This window comes from Cervus elaphus, chromosome 9 (assembly GCF_910594005.1).
Source record: "Cervus elaphus chromosome 9, mCerEla1.1, whole genome shotgun sequence".
Taxonomy (NCBI): domain Eukaryota; kingdom Metazoa; phylum Chordata; class Mammalia; order Artiodactyla; family Cervidae; genus Cervus; species Cervus elaphus.
The window spans coordinates 89,968,951-89,989,474 of NC_057823.1; the positions used below are offsets into that span (position 1 = coordinate 89,968,951).

Genomic DNA, 20,524 nt, shown 5'->3' on the forward strand with positions numbered 1-20,524 from the left:
CTGGTGGTCCAATGGCTAAGACTCCATGCTCCCAGTGCAGGGGACCCGGGTTCAATCCCTGGTCAGGGAACTAGATCCCACATGCCACAACTAAAGAGTTTGTATGCCGCAAGTAAAGACCTGGTGCAAATAAATAAATAAATAAATAAAAGAAAGCCTTTCTCAGAGATCAATGCAAAGAAACAGAGGAAAACAATAGAATGGGAAAGACTAGGGATCTCTTCAAGATAATTAGAGATACCAAGGGAACATTTCATGCAAAGATGAGCACAATAAAGGACAGAAAGGGTATGGACCTATCAGAAGCAGAAGATATTAAGAAGAGGTGGCAAGAATACACAGAAGAACTGTACAAAAAAGATCTTCATGACCCAGATAGTAAGGATGGTTTGATCTCTCACCTACAGCCAGACATTCTGGAATGCAAAGTCAAGCGGCCCTTAGGAAGCATCACTATGAACAAAGCTAGTGGAGGTGATGGAATTCCAGTTGAGCTATTGCAAATCCTAAAAGATGATGCTGTTAAGATGCTGCACTCAATATGCCAGCAAATTTGGAAAACTCAGCAGTGGCTACAGGACTGGAAAAGGGCAGTTTTCATTCCAATCCCAAAGAAAGGCAATGCCAAAGAATGTTCAAACTACCACACAATTGCAGTCATCTCATTTGCTAGGAAGGGTACCTACATACTGAGTGTTTGGAAATAGGAACGTTAGGATTTAATCCTAATTATGCCTTTAACTAAGCCACTCAATCACCTAGTATTTTAATTTTTTCGACCATAAAATCTGCAGTGAGGTGGTATTAGACAGGTAATTGCTAATTTCAATCTCCCTCCTGGTTTCAAATTTCTATAATTCTAATAATCCTTCACGTGCTTTAAACATTTCTGATGCAGATGGTGAGTTGCACGTTGCTGATGAGATAGTTTGACCTTGCAAGCTGAACAAATAATCGCCAACATTTGTTGAGGGTTTTTACCAAGTGCCAGGTGTAAAGAGTTGCACCTCACACGATCTCATTCATCTAATCCTTCCAACAGCCTTCTTAAGAATTAATAATCCTATTTTATAAACGAGGAGGCAGATAATTTAGATGTTGACCTCAGTTTGTACTTAGAAGTGTTATGTGGGAGTAGAGTCCTCATTTCTAACATTTCTCCAATTCACACGCAAGTTCTATGGAGCGCTTCAACGTTAAATGGAATGCCCTTTTAGGAACGAAATAAGACTCAGTACAAGAGTTGTCTCTGCGGAAAGAAAACCAGCAGTTGCCCACAAGGTTGTACGCAGGCACAGTGCCCTGCTGCATAGGTGCGCGTGATTCTTGTGCCCAAGGGGACAAACTAGCAAGGTGAGTCAAAGCGGACTACCATAAAGCACGGTTCGCTCCCGAGGTCCTAGATGCGCTGCAGCTGCAGGACGTGCGCGTTGCTGCGCGTCGGCAGGTCAGCTCCGGCGCCTGGCTGCTGGAAGAGTCCATTAGGGACCGCCAAGGCAGGGTGTTCCGGCCGCCGGAGGGCCGGACCTGGCGGCCCGCTGCGCAGACAAGGGCGCGCCGCCTTGGGCGGCCACCCCTGCTCCGCTGGTCAGGTGAGCGCAGCCCGGGGAGCCGCGTGTCCGATTGGAGCAGCTGGAGGAGGCCGAGGGGAGGGTGAGCGGGGGAGGATGGAGCCACCTTCCTGATGCGACCGCGGGAGAAAGACTTAGCAGCACCCGGGCGAAGTGTGCGGACGCGAGCGGCAGGCGGAGCGAGGATCGGGCGAAGGGAGGCTCGGCGGGGACCTCAGGGCGCGCGCGGATGTCGGTGTCCCCGGGGCCAGGTAGGCGGTGGCTCTGCGGGGTGGTCCTGCGAGCCTCGGGGTGGCCCGCGGGAGCGCCGCAGCATCCCGGCCGTGCGGGGTGGCTCGCCCGCACCTGTTGCGGGTGGTGTGGGCGGCGAGCGAGCCACGCGCTGCGGCTCATCCAGGCGTGCCGCCCGCGGCCACACCGCCTGCCGTCCCGGCGGGGCAGCTGGCGTGGCGATCCCCAGCCGCCTCCGCCGAAGCCGCCTCATCTCACGGAAGGTGGGAAGCGAGCGAGCGGAGGGAGATAAAAGTTTTCTTCTCTTTCTGCCTGTTTGAAACTTGAATTCCGGCTTGAGTTTTAGACAGCCTGCTTAAAAAACAACTGATCTCTAGATCTATCTAAAGCGCGCATTAGATAATAATTAATAACGGGAAGGTTGAGATAAATTGAAAGAGTCTTTAGGTTCCAAAACAACCGCTACAGTCGAAGAACTTTCAGGGAATTGATTTCAGGAAAGTAGGAATTAGCCTGGAACTGTAGAATAATGTGTATTAAAAACTTACCCATTTTTAATGTTTTAAACTATTTGAAAATTGATTTTTTCTTGAAACCAAAACTGAAGAAATTATGGCAGTTTTCATTAAGGGGAAAAGCTGATTTTAAGGTGCCGCGTTTACTTATTCTGTATAACTTTTCTTTTAAGCCATCTTTTCACGTTTCACAGAATCCTCAGTCTGTAAAAATGGGTGTAATGTGTTTATATGTTAGCTGTTCACTGTTTTAGAGATTACTGATATCAGATCTTAACGATGCATAATTACTGTCAATTAGAATAAAGCTCAAAAAATGTACTTTAAGACACTCAACATTATATGCAAATGCTTGCTGAAATTATTACTTTATATTACTAAAGTTCTTTTTCCTCCTCAATGTGTCATTTATCAAAAGAGCCAGATAGAACTGTAAAACATATAAAAGGAAAAAAAGATGTTCTGTGTCTAGTGATGATACAAATGAACTCCAGCAATCTGTTTGTTTGGGGGTTATTTCCTAGTCTGTAGGGAAATGCCAAATGCGCCTTGAATTGTGTTGCAGTAAAGCATTTTAAATATATGTGTTTAGATACAACATCCTGGCTCTGCCATTAATACAGTGACTTTGGACATTGGTTCACCCTTCTGTGCCTTAGTTTCTTCATTTATAAAGTAAAGGGATTGGACTAGGTGCTTGAAAAGACTTAATTCAGCTAGAAATGAAATATCTCAAGATTACAACTTTAAAAAAAGGAGTAACCAAAATGTATACACTGGAAATAAGTATGACCCAAACTGGTCCATGTTCCTGTTTCCATGATGAGTGACGCTAGCAGTTGCCCAGTATTGAATGCTTGCTATCTAATGAATTCTGAGAAGCCCTTTATATAGTTTATTTAACACTCACAACAAGATGTAAATTAAATAGTATTACCCAGTTTACAGATAATGCCAGTGATTGTAGACTAGATAATGTAAATAATTGTAGACCAGAATGTAAGTCCGTAATGGAGGTGAAAGTAAATTACAAAACAACATGGAGTCTTAATATCATCAGATGTAGAAATGATGAATTAGCTACTCCTTTATTATATTTTAATAACAGTTATAGTTTGTGTTATGTATATACTTATCAAATATTGAGTGCTAATTATATTCATTGTCAGAAAATGATAACATAAGGTATATTTGGAACACAAATACTTTTGTGATAATCATGGATAGAAATGATATGAGGGAGGCTAGGGTTACACAAAAGTATTTCAGATATCTTTCTAGTTGGAGGTATTGTTGGCCTTGGTACATGCAAAGAAGAAGTGTTCAAAGAGGAATCAGCTGTGACTAAACCCTTTTGTACATATTCCCATGATGAGTGATAGCCACATTTTTCAAAAGTCCACTATATACCAGCTTTGTATTTAATTGGCAAATATTACTTGATTTGCACATGAAGAAACTGAAGCAGAAAGATCTATGCTCTGGAAAGGTCCACAAAGAAAACACATTTTAACTCACATTAGGTGTGTGATCATTTATTGCTCAAAAATTCATAAGCTGTGAACATAGCATTTGAAATCCTCAATCACTGGGAGGAGGCTTGCAGCCAAACTAGACTAATCCCTTTTATTTTTGGGGAAACTGGAACTTTCTAAGTTACGAGACTCACTTAAAGTCACATATTCTGTTTTCCCACTTATGACTTTAGATCTGTATATTCCCAGAAACAAATAAGTGAGAAGCATATTAACAGATTAACTTGGTCATTAAATGTTTAATTTATTGCCTTTCAACCAAATGCTGCCTAATGTTCTTTTTTGATATTGCTGACCTCCTGTTATTGAAAATTTCAAGGTTGCCCCAATTAGGACACAAAATCTTTGAGGACAGTGAGTATATTTTGTATTTCTCTAGTATCTGTAGGATTTAGCAAAGTGATATATTGAACAAATGGCTTTGTCACCTGTTTACCTGTGACAAGGGTCCAGAGTTTGAATCTAGTTTTGATGCACTGGATCCAGAGTTTGCACAGTGGAAGCACTATGCCATCACTGCTTTGGCTTCGTGTACAGAGCAACTAGACAATTGATACATGCTCAGAAAGTGTATTAAGCTGCTTAGACGATGGTTATTTAATTTTACTATCAAATGTATATAGTATGTTGCCGTGGAGATGGATGGGCATTTCCCTGATTTCGTGGGGGGGAAAAAATCACACAGCTAAGTATTACACACAGTTGAGTGTGCACATCTCTCTGACTTTTTTCCCAGTTGTAAAGTTAATACAAATTCATGTAGTAAATTCAAATGGTACAGAAAAGAAAAAAAAAAGAAAAATCCCCAGGAACTCCACTATCCAAAGGTTTTGGTGACCAGCCAGCCAGAGAGATGTCTTCCTTCTACTGACTCCTGCCTAATCAGGGTGAGAGGTGAATTATTTATTTAAACCGTTGATGGTTTAAAGCTCTATTTAGTCTTATATTCTCTCACTCAACTGTTCTATAAACAAAGATGTTTGCTGAGAAATGAAGATAAGCATGCCGCTAATAAACTGGACTGTCTCCTCATGCAGAATGAAGTAGTACAGAAAGTTGATTTTGCCACATAATGTATGTCTGTTTTTTTCCCTTCAGCAGGCAGGACTGGGGGCACAGAAGGCATCTTTGAATGTATGGAGGATTCTCTGATATGCTGCGATGTCAGGCCACACAGGAAGCCAGAGCAACAGAGCTCTGTGGTCCTGATAAGAGGTGTGGCAGAGGAAGAGGAGGGTGGAACTGGGACACAGGAGGCTGTGGGAATACAAAGGCTGTGTTTTCTGATTGCACTGGGACACACTATACACTTTAAAATGTCCCACGCCAAGTCCCTCCCACAGCTGTCGGGCAGGTGGTCACGGGGCCCTTTCTGGTGCAGTCAGGCGTAAGTCTGCCTGTCCCTCGGAGTGGGGGCAGGATGCTGAAAGGGCAACTTCTCATTCATTTATTCAGGATTCTGAAAACTCAGAATGGACCTCCTTTCATCTAAAGGAGTCAAACTGACTGTTGGGATAGTGGTCCATCCGTGAGTTTTGAACTTATACAAAATTATTAGTTATAGAGGAAGGCTGGGGCTTCTATTTGAGAGAGACAATACCAGCTCTCTCTCTCTGCATTTGAATATCTTTATATTGTAAATGTTAGTTTTAAAGATTATTTGATTATTTGCATTTCATAGATGTATATGTCATTTAAAATTCCTTTTCCCGGGGCATGTTTTCTTGATTTGTACGATGTATTTGGGAGTGGAATTCTTTCATGCTTTACTTTATTAGGGGCTTAACATGGCTTAAGTCCAACCATCTGTTCCAGTCTTGGCACATGAGCACATTAGTGGTGGTGGTAGGGGCTAAATAACATTCCCACAATTTAAAGGTTAGGGAAAGAGCTACCTTAATGAATAGATTTCAAACGATTCTCAGCAAGACAATAGTGCAGAAGTGGAGTAAAAATGCATTTCATTCTCTGAAGTACAAGGTTCCCTGTCTGTCTTTAGTTTTGCTGAAAGGCAATTAGCATTTCAGCTAGCCAATTTGCTTACATGCAACGAAGTACTTGGGTTTATAATTTGCTGCTCTCTGTCTGAAGCTGTTGAGTCCAGCTCTTATGTAATCCTCTCCAAGTAGCCTTCTCTCCAGCATAGTTATTGTTGCTGGTCTTAAATAACTAATCAACAGAGAGTTTTCCTTGCCTTCAACTGTAGGGTGCCATAGGGCATGGAAAATGAAATGCCAAGCTAATAAGGGGATGATTGTAATTATTAAATAGTCATTATTGAAATGGGGCACAGGTTGAAAGATGCTGAATAGCTTCAAATCAAATGCAACTTCAAAAAGGCATTGTGTGGTACTCTTAATAGTTTATTTCTGCATGTAGTATGTGCAATAAACAGAGGGTATATATTAATATATTAGAATTAACTGAGGAAGATGACTCAAAATTCACAAAAAAAGAAGCAATTCTTAATTAATTATATTGACTCTGCTCCTTTCTGCAAGAAAGAATTCTGTGGGGAGTATGTTTAAAGAGAAAATAATTTTTTTCTTAAGTGTTACAACAAATAAACAAGTGCTCTGAGGCATATTGTGGAAATAATTCAAGGGTTTGTATTTGTATGCTAGTTGGAAATAAGATTTTGTAGGCTTCTTTAGTCATGAATTCTGATTATTAGGGTGCTGTTAGTATATTTCATGCATATAGTGATATCCCTCTGAAAGAGCCACTGTGTATTATGATAATCCTTTTGTTAGGATAATTGGAATAATATTATCCTTTAAACCATGTCATGGGGCAATAATTCAATTTAGCTCATCTTTTAATACAATCCTGTTTTTGCAAAGTTATAGTTATATAATTATTTGGAAGTAAAATAATACATTCCTCATTTTTCGAAGAATGTTTAACTGAAAGAAGGCTTGTATTAGATACCAGCCTTGTAAGTGATCATTATAATTGAGAACATATATGAAAGAACTGCATGATCTTTATATTTCCAGTTGGTGATATAAAGACAAAGCCCTATCTGTAGCTATAAATAGAGTGGTTTGTATATTGTTCAACTGCATTCGCCAGTGTTGATGAGTAGGAATGAATCAAAGGCTTACCTGTCCTCTGGCAGACTAGTCAACTCAGGATGGAAAGTGTCCTGGAAACAGGGGGACTTGGTCTGCACTTTGAAGAGTGGTAAAGGAGGGGGAGAGCTGAGAGGCAGAGAGAAGGGCCTGGGGAATGTCTTGGACCAAAGGTGCACAGGTAAGAATGATCTGGCTGTCTCGTCCCAGATACACATTAGATCAACTTGCTGACAGAAGAGAAAAAGATGACTGAATGTATGGTGGTATGAATTTTTTTTTAATTGAGATATAATTCACTAACAACAACAACAACAAAAATCCACCTTTCAAAGTAGACAATTCGGTGTCACTTAATGTGTTCACAAATTTGTGCCACTGTCAACACTGTCATTCCAGAACATTTTCATCACCTCAAAAAGAAATCCTGTTCCCATTCACCATCACTTCGTGTTGTCTCCCCGCTCTCAAGTCTTTGGCAACCAGTTTACTTTCTGTCCCTACAGACGTGCCTCTTTTAGACATGTTACATACATGGAGTCATCCAGCATATGGCCTTTTGTGTCTGCCTTCTGTCCCTTACCTGATATTTACAAGGTTTGTCACATGGTAGCGTGTTTGTACACGTAAAGTCCTTTGTTCTTTTTTATGGCTGAATAATAATTCCATTCTGTGAATATACTACTTTTTGTTTATCCATTCATTAATTGATGGACATTTAGATTGTTTCTAATTTTTAACTATTGTATTATGGACAAGTTTGTGTACAAGTTTTTGTGTGAATAAATGCTTTCAGTTCTCTCGGTTAGGAGTGGAATTGCTGGGTCAATAGAGAGGTGAATAAAATAGCCAGGATGCATTTAGAAGAACTTTATCCCTTCTATACATTGTATTAAGCTCAGTGTCGTTGTATAAGGCAGATGATTCAGGTGTGACCTGAAGTTTTATCACTTAGAACTCTACTTGCATAGATCTCTGCCAATTGTGTGTGTGCCAAGTTGTTTCAGTCGTTTCTGGCTCTGCAACCCTATGAACTGTAGCCCACTGGGCTCGTCTGTCCATGGGGATTCTCCAGGCAACAATACTAGAGTGGGCTGCCCTATCCTCCTCCTATGAACCATAGTCCACTAGGCTCATCTGTCCATGGGGATTCTCCAGGCAAGAATACTAGAGTGGGTTGCCCTACCCTCCTGCAGGGGATCTTCCCGACTTAGGGACTGAATCCACATCTCTTATGTCTCCTGCATTGGCAGGTGGGTTCTTGACCACTAGTGTCACCTGGGAAGCCCAGATCTTTGCCAATTATAATTCATTTAATACAACCAAACTGTGATAAAATAAAAGAACAGTTTGCAACCAATGACTTCTCCCCCACTAGTGGCTGTAGGTTTTCTTAAGATGGGAAGTATGGTAATGGCTGGCATAATGCTTGACCTTTCTAGGATATGCTAAAATAAAAGATGTGATTGTATGTTACATGATGCACACTGAATTCAATTTTCTGATGACGTCTGTCCTTTCGGTAGGCACTCATCTCTAAATGATATGGTTGAATTGACAAAATGAAATAAATTTATTTTTTCTTCTAAGGTAAATTACAGAGCTTTAAAATGTTATTTTGTTAAGGAGGGCAGTTAATAGATTATTTGATTGAAAGTTGGGCTTTAAGTAAAAGACATGTCCAGTTCACTAATGTATAGTTTGTCAGATATCACTAATTCTGTTGTGTATGTGTGTATATGTGTGTGTGTGGGGGGGGCATGTGTACACTTGTGTATTTATCTGAAACCTTAAGTAATTTCCTAAAAGGGTCTATTGTGCTTTATGAAATAAATTGACATTTGAACAAATTTGTCTAATTTTGGACGAGGCAAAATATCTTAAGCTCTTTTGAAAAAACCTAATATATTTGCTTAGGGCCTTATGATTTGGGCATCCCTTGTGGCTCAGCTGGTAAAGAATCCACCTGCAATACGGGAGACCTGAGTTCGATCCCTGGGTTGGGAAGAGCCCCTGGAGAAGGGAAAGGCTACCCACTCCAGTATTCTGGCCTGGAGAATCCCATGGACTGTATAGTCTGTGGGGTCGCAAAGAGTCGGACACGACTGAGCGACTTTCACTTTGACTTTATGATTCGAAGCATATGTTCACATAAATTAATTCATGTAATCTTAATAACTACTTCATTGTTAGAGCCACTTTGACCTCCTGATGGCAATATTTTCATGCATTTAAAATTTTTAATTATTTATTTTAAAATTAGTTTTTAATTAATTTTATTAGCGTGTAGTTGATTTACAGTGTTGTAGTAGTTTCTTTTGTACCCTGCATTTTTCATAAATTGGAATTTTCAGCTGAGGCACCAAAAAAGTTGTCTATCAAATGTCTATCAAATTATCAAGACTCAGAATTTCAAAGAAGATAACAGAAACTAATTGGATAATTAAAAAATTTCTTCATATAAAGTAAAAGAGTTAAGTCTGAGAGAGGATTTTCTGGGGAGAATTTATATTGGAAATTTGTGGAAGTGCTGTGACTACCCCATCTTGTGTGTATCTGTGTGTATGTGTGTTAGTTGCTCAGTTGTGTCTGACTCTTTGCACCCCATGGACTGTAGCCTGCCAGGCTTCTCTGTCCATGGGATTCTCCGGGCAAGAATACTGGAGTGGGTTGCCATTCCCTTCTCCAGGGGATCTTCCCAATTTAGGGATTAAATCCGGGTCTCCTACATTGCAGGCAGATTCTTTACCATCTGAGTTTGTGCCTCCTCTTGAATGTGGTGGGGAGGGCTTCAGCTCTGCTTGGAGAGTCTGATTTGTGGTTGAGGACAGTAGCAAAAATGTTAACAAGAGAACTCAGCACGATGGAGGGATGTGTCTGGTGATGCTGTGTGCATCACCTTCCACAGCAGCGAAGGGAAGTGAGCCCCAAGAGCCAGCTATGGCACTCACAATAGGGATGTTAGCTGAAGTCATTTTCAAAGGATCTTGCCTAAGAGGACAGCTTGTGGCAGGCCCTAGTTGGGGTAAAAGAAGAGTTAGTGTTAAATTAATTAGAGCTTTGATTGTTATGTGAGTTTGTCAGTAAGTAGGTATTGCTATGAAAGCTTTCAAACATGTACATAAATAGAATAGTAAAATGAATCCCTTTACACCTCTTGCTCAGTTCAGTTCAGTTCACTCACTCAGTTGTGTCCAGCTGTTTGTGACCCCATGAATCGCAGCACGCCAGGCCTCCCTATCCATCACCAACTCCCGGAGTTTACTCAAACTCATGCCCATCAAGTCGGTGATGCCATCCAGCCATCTCATCCTCTGTCGTCCCCTTCTCCTCCTGCCCCCAATCCCTCCCAGCATCAGGGGCTTTTCCAGTGAGTCAACTCTTCACATGAGGTGGCCAAAGTACTGGAGTTTCAGCTTCAGCATCAGTCCTTCAATGAACACCCAGGACTGATCTTTAGGATGGACTGGTTGGATCTCCTTGCAGTCTAAGGGACTCTCAAGAGTCTTCTCCAACACCACAGTTCCAAAGCATCAATTTCTCAGTGCTCAGCTTTCTTCACAGTCCAACTCTCACATCCATACATGACCACTGGAAAAACCATAGCCTTGGGCAGATGGACCTTTGTTCAGAATTGGCAATTTTCAAGATTTTCTGTATATGTTTCATGTATCTCAACATATCACATCAGGAAGCTGTAAAAATATGGTTATTTTCTTACATAATCACAATTCTGTCATCTTACCTAACAAAATTAACAATAATCCTATAGTCTTGTTCACTAATGAGTTCATTTTCAAATTTCCTTGATTGTCTCAAATATGTCTTTTTAGAGTTTGATTCTTCTAATTAGGATGTAAATAATTCTTAGCTGTTGCTTCTGACAGAATCTCAAAGTCGTTTTGAATCTCCCTTTTCCCCCATACCTTTGATATGTTGAAGAAATTTGGTAATGTATCACCTGGTGTATCTTCATTTGATTGTGTAACTTTCTTTTTGGAATACTTAATGAGTTTCTTTATCCCCTGTTTTATTTTTTGCTTAGTAAACTGGGAGTTAGCTGTGAAGCCCCCATTGGATTCAGGTTCTGTCTTTTGGACAACATAGGTGGTGCTGTAAACTTTATATGGTGTTTATATGGACATGTCTGGTTCTGTCTTTAGTGACACTAGGCGTCAGCAGTGGATTTGGATTTAAATCAACAGTCAGAAAGCCCAGTCTCTACATTCAGAAGTTTCCCATTAACACCCCACCCCCAGTTTTACTGAGATGTGATTGACATGTAACACTGTATTACTTTAAGGTGTACTGCAAAATGATTTGATATATGTGTATATTGCAAAATGATTACCATAGTAGTTTAGGTAACATCCCTCTCCTCACATAGCTACAAATATTTTTTCTTGTAATGAGAACTTTTAAGATTTTCTCTCCTAGCAGCTTTTGAATATGTATCCCATCTTGTTCACTGTAATCATCATGCTGTGCATTACATTCCCAGAAGTTATAACTGGGAGTTTATAGTTTTTGAACGCCTTTACCCATTTCCACCTCCATCTCCCTCTGGCAGCCCCAATGTAATCTGTTTCTGAGTTTGTTTTTTAAAATGCCACATATAAGTAAGATCATACAATATTTCTCTTTCTTTGTATGACTTATTTCACTTAGCATAAAATCCTCATGGTCTATCCATGTTGTAAAAATGGCAAGATTTCCTTCTTTTTTATATTAATATTTAATATTTATATATAATTAATATTAATGTATAAATATTATATATATTTAATATATAATAATAATCCTCTGTGTGTGTGTGTGTGTGTATACACATATTTATCACATTATCCATTCATTCATCGATGGGCACTTATGTTGTTTCTATGTTTTGGCTGTTGTAAATAATGCTACAGTGAACATGGTGATACAGATACCTCTTTGAGAGAGTGATTTTGTTTCCTTCAGATATGTTCCTTGAAGGGGAGTTGCTGGATCCTATGGTGGTTCTATTTTTAGTTTCTTTGAGGAACCTTTATAATGTTTTCTGCAGTGGCTGCCCCAGTTTACATTCCCTCCAACACTGCCCAGCTTCTTTTCTCCACATCCTTATCAACACATCCCTTGTCTTTTTTATTACAGCCATTCTAACAGTGTGAGGTGATATTTTATTGTGGTTTTGATTTCATTTCCCTGATGGTTAATGATGTTGAACATCTTTTCATGTACCTGTTGGTCATTTTTATGTCTTCTTTGGGAAATGTCTGTTTAGTTCCTCTGCCTATATTTTAATCACATATTTTTGGTCTTCAGTTTATGAGTTCTTTATATCTTTTGGATAGTAAATTCTTATTAGATACATGGTTTGCAAATATTTTCCTCCATTCTGCAGGTTTCCTTTTCATTTTGTTGATGGCTTTTGCTGAGTGGAAGCTTTTTAGTTTAGTATGGTCCTACTTGCTTAGTTTTGCTTTTGTTGAATTTCCTTTTGATATAAAATATAAAAAGTCATTGCTGGAACCAGTGTCAGGGAGCTTACCCCCTCGGTTTTCTTTTAGGAGTTTTATGGTTTCAGGTCTTGCATTAGAATCTTTGATCTACTTTTTAAAAAATTTTAATCTAATTGTTTCATCCATGAATGGTCATTTCTTTAGTTATTTTTTTGGAAGTTGCAAAGAGGTGGTTTTCTAACTCTGTCCCTCTTGCCACATTAACTGGAATTTTTTTAAGGAAAACTTTTTCCTTAACTAGGCTATTTGGTTACTCTGAAAAGGAATTTACCCAGGATAGATAGGATAAATATTTAATTCTTTCCCTTTAAATGTTAATTTCAGAGTAAGGAGTTGATGCCCTGGTTGCATTTAGTGGTGACCAATGAGACAGACAGACAGACAGATTGATTTTTGTATCCTTTTAAGCTTAAGGGTTTATGTATTCCATGTATTTCAAACAGTTGCAGTCTTTACCCTCTTAGACAGACAAAGTTTTAATCTTTGGCCAGTGGAAACCCTTCCATATTCCTCTTGTGCCCCACTGACATGACCTCTTTAATCTTCAGTAGCTTCCTTGCTGGTATGAGATGTTCAGGTTCATTTTATTTATTTTCCTCCCCAGGTAATCAGTTATTCCTCTAAAGACCCTTGGTTCCTTTTAGTGGGGAGTGATGTTTAGAAATAAAAATGTGGGCACTAGTAATGCTTACTGTTATGGATTTGTCATTATTTCTAAGCCTTCTTAATGTTCCACAGTCAGGAAACACCTATTTGTACAAAGAAAAAAAGTCATGAGGTGCTACTGCTATTTCCAACTTAGGTTTAACCTTATAAAGACTTGGCATAGCTTCTTGGCTTTTATTATCATTTCTTTCTTCTCTTATATAGTTACTTATTATTTGTTCTATCCTACAACATATGCAGTGTCAATATATATATTCTACAGAGTGTAAAATATGGTCCTGAAATGTGTATTCTACAATATACAAATTTAATTTAAACATAGTAATACTGATATTACCACTGACAGTAAGAATACTGAATGAAGTATAAACTTTCGTTGAAGCAGCGTTTGTCCTTAGAATTTATTCTACTTAGGTCAGATGGTCAAAATACTATGTTCTAAAGCCACTAGAAAGAATTATTTTGTCAGTGATTATATCACCACTTGATATACAATTAATCTTACTTGTTTCAGTTTGTTTGTCCATGTGTTGGTCTGTCTGCAAAAGAAACATTGGCAACATAATTCCAGGGCTCCTAAAAGTGGTTACCTGTGGGTGGCAGGAGAAAGGAATAGATGGATGTAAGTGAGAATTCTCTGAATATACCTTGTTATACTATAGGTTTGAGCTTGTATTCATGGAAATGCATTATATATTTTGAAAATAAAAATCAGATTAAAAAATTACCTATACCTAGAGATGTCAAATAGGCTGCTGAATAAATTCCAAATTTAGAGGTGAAGTTTGGCTTGAGATGTACATTTGGAAGACTGTGTTTAAAGCAGTGAGGTCAATGAGATCCCAGTGAGAATGAATGTAGATGCAGAAGAGGTCTGGGTTTGGGACCTGGACTGTTTTATCACACGGACATCAGAAGACAGGGATCCAGCAAAGGAGACTGAAGGGTACCTAGTGAGTGAGAAGGGAAGGCAGATGAATGTGGCATCAGGAAGCCACATGAGAAAGTGACTCAAGAAGCAGGAATTGACCGACCACCTGCTCTTTCAGTCACATTTAAAAAAAAAAAAAATTGACTTTTTGCCTGTGGGCATATAGTTCCCAACCAGGGATGGAACCCACGTCCCCTGCATTGGAAGTGTGGATTCTTTTTTTTTTTGGCATTTGGGATCTTAGTTCACTGACAAGGGATTGAACCCATGACTCCTGTAGTGGAAGCATGGAGTCTTAACCACTGGACCATCAGAGAAGTCCCTGAAAGTGTGGATTCGTAACCACTGGACCAGGAAAGTCACTCAGTCACTTTTTGTATTATGATCTTTCCAGCACATCCTAAACCACTAGAGCATGTTTAAGAGTTATAGCAGGTGGCTGAACTTAGAGAAATGGGAGATATTTAGAATGGGAAAGGGTGTGGTCTGATAATGGGAAAGTTAAGTCCAAGTTACAAGAGAAATTCAGCTAAGTCAGTTCTTGTGAAGCTTTCACTTCTAGTCTACATTCTCAGAGCCTCAACGCTAATGAAACTGTGGATTGAAAATAGGGTGAAATTAAAAATTAACATTGAAAGAATTAACAAAGAGTATTGTTTTTCATGAATTGTAACAAAAATACAGATAGAAAAATGATACATCTTTTTTAAAAAGCCAATTAAACTTTATGATTGAAAGAAGGGACAATTACCATGCTAGAAGGGGAGAGCAGAGTGGGTGGTATAACTTCAAGATATTTTGTACCCTGGACACATCGATCAAAGGCAAAATAAAAAAGGAGCAAAAGTCTGAGGGAGTCATTGCATTATCAGAAAAAAGACTCCCTGTATTTCAGTTCATGATACCAGGTCTCCTAAGGCAAACTCAAGAGATGAAAGATAGTGTAGTTGATACACACAGTGAATTCTATTAAAGTCTTTTTCACTGGTGAATTTTCTTCAAAGGTAAGTTTTGGGTAGAAAGGATTTCATAGAAGCATGTGAGATAGACCTGTGTAGGGGTAACTGTGTTCTTTTCTGAAGTTGTATATTATAGTTGAAAGAAGAAAATGCAGAATGGAGGATAAGAAAGAAAACAGGAAAGGTACAAAGATGATGAGAGATTTATTTGTCTACATTCTTATTTTGACTGATATTCCTGCCTTTTTTGTTTTAGAAAAACACTTTGGCACTAAACATATCTAGAAGTTACCTATTTTATAATGGGTTGAGAACACATTCGTATAATTCTAAGATTGTAATTCTTGGATTATATTAAGGCCTGGAGATTTATAGCCACAATTCAAGTGTTAGGATGGGGATGTTAAATGATCTTTAGTTTTAGATCTCATTTAGAAAATGATCTTCAGTTTCAGAGTTTTAAATTTTGGTATTTTGCTTTTCAAAATAGGGTTAGAAATGACCAAAGTAGAACATTTTCAAATGCAGTAACTATGACAAAAATAGAAAAACACAAAGAAACAGCAAAATCACTTCAAACTTCTTTTGCCTAAAGTTGACCATGGTTTTTTCAGTACTTTTCCAGGTGGATGTTCACTTGTATACATAAACATGTGCATATAATTAGTATTTATATTTTATTTAAAGTATTTTATTTTAAATTAATATACTGCATCATAAAATTCATTTAAAATAGACTATAATATTTTATAATAGGATATTCTTCATTCTTTTAAATAGTTATGTAATAAGATTGGATATGCATGCTCCGTCATGTCTGACTGTTTGTGACCCCATGGACTGTAGACTGTAGCCCACCAGACTCCTTTGTCCATGGAATTCTCCAAGTGAGGATACTGGAGTGGGTTGCCATACCCTCCTCCAGGGGATCTTATCAACCCAGGAATCAAACTCGCATCTCTTGCGTCTCCTGCATTAGCAGATTTTTCCAGTAATCATGTATGAATCATGTACTGATGTGAGAGTTGGACCAGAAAGAAGAATGAGCGCTGAAGAATTGATGCTTTCAAACTGTGGTGTTGGAGAAGACTCTTGAGAGTCCCTTGAACTGCAAGGGGATCAAACAAGTCCATCCTAAAAGAAATCAACCCTGAATATTCATTGGAGTGACTGAGGCTGAAGCTGAAGCTCCCACACTTTGGCCCTCTGATGTAAAGAGCCGACTCATTGGAAATGACCCTGATGCTAGGAAAGATTGAGGGTAGGAGGAGGAGGGGGCAGTAGAAGATGATGGTTGGATAGCATCACCAACTCAATGGACATGAGTTTGAGCCAACTCCGGGAGACGTGAAGGACAGGAAAGCCTAGAGAGCTGCAGTCCGTGGGGTCATAAAAAGTCAGACATGACTGAGGAACTGAACAACAACAGCGATCTTTTCTGTTCCACATTGCTGTGCAGTATCCATCACAACTCGTTTTTAAAAATGGAACATTTTTGTTACATTTCAGTAGAGAAATGCATGTGGAAATACAGTCAAGAAGGTTCTTTTTGCTTAACTTATGTGGAAATCAAACATCAAAGCAATAAACATAACCAAGCTGGTACAAGTGATTTCCAGCACTTGATTTCGGTATTTTAAGCATATTGGGCTATCTCCTGCATGGTATAATGCTGACTGTTTTCCATTAATGTCTCAGTTTGATCGCTGTCAACTTCAACTGGTCTGCCGGACCATGGAGCACCATCCAGCAAGAAATCTGCAACACAAAACTTTACAAACGACTTTCGACATGTTCCATCAGTCACAGCATTGTCAACTACCTAGGCAGTTCCATCTAGGTATTCTTAGCACATTGCCTAACCTAGAGTAACTGCTCAGTAATTGTGCATTATTGTTATTAATTTACCCAATTAATACTGACAAAATGAAAGCAAAGAGGAAATAAAGAGCCTCTTGATGAAAGTGAAAGAGGAGAGTGAAAAAGTTGGCTTAAAACTCAGCATTCAGAAAACTAAGATCATGGCATCCCATCCCATCACTTCATGTGAAATAGATGGGGAAACAATGGAAACAGTGACAGACTTTATTTTCTGGGGCTCCAAAATAACTGTGGATGGTGACTGCAGCCATGAAATTAAAAGATGCTTGCTCCTTGGAAGAAAGCTATGACAAACCTAGACAGTATATTAAAAAGCAGAGATACCACTTTGCCAACAAATGTCCATCTAGTCAAAGCTATGGTTCTTCCAGTAGTCATGTATGGATGTGAAAGTTGGGCTATAAAGAAAGCTGACCACTGAAGAATTGATGCTTTTGAACTGTGGTGTTGGGAAAGATTCTTGAGAGTCCCTTAGACTGCAAGGAGATCCAGGAAATCAGTCCTGAATATTCATTGGAAGGACTGATGCTGAAGCTGAAACTCCAATACTTTGGCCACCTGATGCGAAGAACTGACTTACTGGAAAAGACCCTGATGCTTGCTTCCCATGTCCCTAACAAAGTGTGGAATTAGTTAATACTCTGGTTCAAGTTTTGCATGTCATCCAAGAATATCAGGAACCCCATGATTTTGTTCTTCGAACACAACGTTGCCATTCATTCCCCTTCTGACCTTGAAGTCAGTGCCCATGATGGATTTTCATTGTGCTTTTCCAACTTTCCTAAATTCTCAATGTTTTCATCTACCTCAGACAGCCTCCTTCTATTTTGATGTTGCTGCTTTAAGGGTGGGTGGCTGAGAGGATGGTCTGTACCCAAGGCAGTCTAGATTGCCCGATCCGTTTCTCTTGACCACGTGGACATTGAAGGCCTCAAGCCTGGAATCTGGCCCTTTGTGGCAAACGAGGGTGAAAATACCCTAATGCTGTAGCTGTTCTTTTTTCCTGCCTTTAGTGCTTGAGGGAACTTGAGTCCCAGAGAAGTGAATTGATTTGTCCAAGGTCACACAGGTGGGAAGATGATTGAGACTAGCGGGGAGCCCATGTCTGACTCCAGCCCTAGTATTTACCTCCTGCTTGACCCCCAGACATCCTCGCAGCGTCCCGCTAGAGGCTTCATAGCACCTATCACAGAATCGTCACATGCCAGGACTGCTTCCCAATGTCTTATAAAATCAAATGCCTGGAACTCTGCAGGGAGACAGTCCACAAAATGTGTCACGAGTGAGTGTGTGTGTCTGTGCATCTGTGCAGATGCGCATTTGTGCCTCTTTTTCCCTCTTTGAATGGCATAAATATATGAAATATTTTGCTTTCCTCTTTGACCCTAGACTGAGGAGACACGGGCAGGTTTCTGGAGAGCAAATTCTCCGTCCAAATAACAGCTGCCACTCGGATCCAGCCAATCAGTATTGTGTAAAAATGTGGACTCAGATTTACCAATTCTGTGAAAATAGTCTAGAAGTCCACTTTTTAAAAATGCAGAATCTTCACTTACGATCTTGGCAAAAATTCTCTAGTGTTATTTTGTAAATACAGTTTAGACTACAAAACACATCTCTCTGGATTGAAACCTCTGAATTTGTTTATGAAGCTTTCTCCCTTACCTTTCATGAGGGCAAATAATTCATTTAGAAAATACGAACAGCTAGATACTTAGTAAAAACAGATGGTATTCCGTAAGTAGGTACAGAATAGAAAGAAATCACACAAAAGTGGCTGAGGGAACCTCTCCCCACCTGTTTTTTAGGTTAATAGTGCATCTCAGGAAAGACTAGAACTAATTGGGGCTGTTTTCAGTGAGACTTTAATTTCAAGAAAATTATTTTTGAATTTTGCCATTGAGTTCTATGAAGAATTAAAAATTGTATTTGTACAGCGTTACGGGTGGCAGAAATTCTTACAACCTCTTTTCATAATTTGAGAAATTGTTATTGATTGTCTTGGAAGATGGAGGGGTGCCATCTAATGGTGATTCAAGAAACCTTTAGACACAGGATCCTTATATTTCAAAGGAGCAAAAAGGCAAGTGTGTCTTACCTCTTCTTGACAGAAGACCTTTCATATTTGGTGGCTGCAAGAACATCAGTTCAGTTCAGTCTCTCAGTCGTGTCTGACTCTTTGCGACCCCATGGACCGCAGCACGCCAGGCCTCCCTGTCCATCGCCAACTCCCGGAATCTACTCAAACTCGTGTCCATTGAGTCGGTGATGCAAGAACATACCTTGACTTAATTTACTGCTTTTGAATTTGCCTCAAAGGAGTTAGTGTAGTGAATATTTCATTTTGTGTTTTGCCAAAGTGGAGTTGAAAGAGCACAGGTGAAATCCATAATCTTGTAGCACCCCACATAGCTTTAGAATGGAAGCATCTCCGCACTGTTCATCCTTTTTCCTTGGTGGGCAGTTGTAGTCCAGATATGAGCAGCTTGGTCAGTGTTGCGATATGCTTATTTCGTGACTCACAAAAATGAGAGTACATGAGCTCATGGAAAAGTAAGAAACATTATATAGAAGATAGATACCAGAATAAGTAACAAAGCAACTTGGAGGTAACAGAGACCATAAAGAGAATATTGTTGTTGTTATTTAGTCACTTAATCATGTCCAACTCTTCTGCGACTTCATGAATGGTAGTCTGCCAGGCTCCCCTGTCCATGGAATTCTTCAGGCAAAAATACTGGAGTAGGTTGCCATTTCCTCCAGATCTTCCTCACCCAGGGATCAAACTCATGTCTCCTGCATTGCCAGCGGGTTCTTTTGCCACTGAATCACTCGGGAAGCCCCCATAAGGAGAACAGAAAATTGAAAAAATAAGTATTTTCTGAGAAGTAAAAGAAGGTTTAATGGGTTAAGGGGAAAACAACAGACTATAACTATTTCCTAGAAATTGAAAACACAATGGCATAAGCAAAAAAGTTAGAAGAATTGAAATTTTATTATGAATTAAATTCTCTGAAATAGGGCAAAAACTAAAGGATTAGAAATTAGAGACAAAGATTAGAAAATTAGAGGGCTAGTCTGAGAAAACCAGTGTTAAGAGTTTCAGGATGAAAGAACAGTGAAAATGGAAGGTGAAGAAATCATTGTGAAATAGTGTAAGAAAAATTTCTGATACTTTAAAGATGTGTATAAGAGTGAAAAGGACTGACTTACTGTTTAGCCAAATGGACAAAAATAAACACATTCCAAGAAAAATCTTGTGCAGTTTCATGCTTTAGACAAAGAGAAGAACATACATTCTGGGCGGGGTGGGGGGGGTTGTCTAACACAAATAAGCAAACACATAATACTTGGGAATCAAAATGATTTTGAATTTCTTAGCAGCAACATTGGAAGTTTGAAAACAGTGGAACAGGCTTTCAAAATAGTGAAAGAAAACTATTTTTACCAAAAATTCTATACCCAAAGAAAGTATTAGTTAAATGGAAGATTAATATTACAGTAATTTCTGATATGCAAAACCTAAAACATTTGTATTCATGTACACTTTCTTGGGAAGTTACTGAAAGATGTTCTCCATCAAAACAAGAGAATAAACCAAGTAAACCAAAAAAGGAAAATGTGGAATCAGTAAACAGGAGATCAAACAGGGAAGAA

The 20,524-nt window shown here is 39.1% G+C and overlaps 1 protein-coding gene across 1 annotated transcript in view; it reads left to right on the plus strand.

The window, feature by feature from the left end:
- The first annotated feature begins 1,704 nt into the window (after positions 1-1,704).
- ADGRV1 (adhesion G protein-coupled receptor V1) overlaps positions 1,705-20,524 on the plus strand; it is a 540,993-nt gene continuing 522,173 nt past the window's right edge. Inside the window, exon 1 of the mRNA XM_043913586.1 lies at positions 1,705-1,822. Within this exon, the coding sequence (XP_043769521.1) occupies positions 1,801-1,822 (22 nt within the window). The 5' untranslated portion in view covers positions 1,705-1,800. The remainder of the gene's footprint in view (positions 1,823-20,524) is intronic.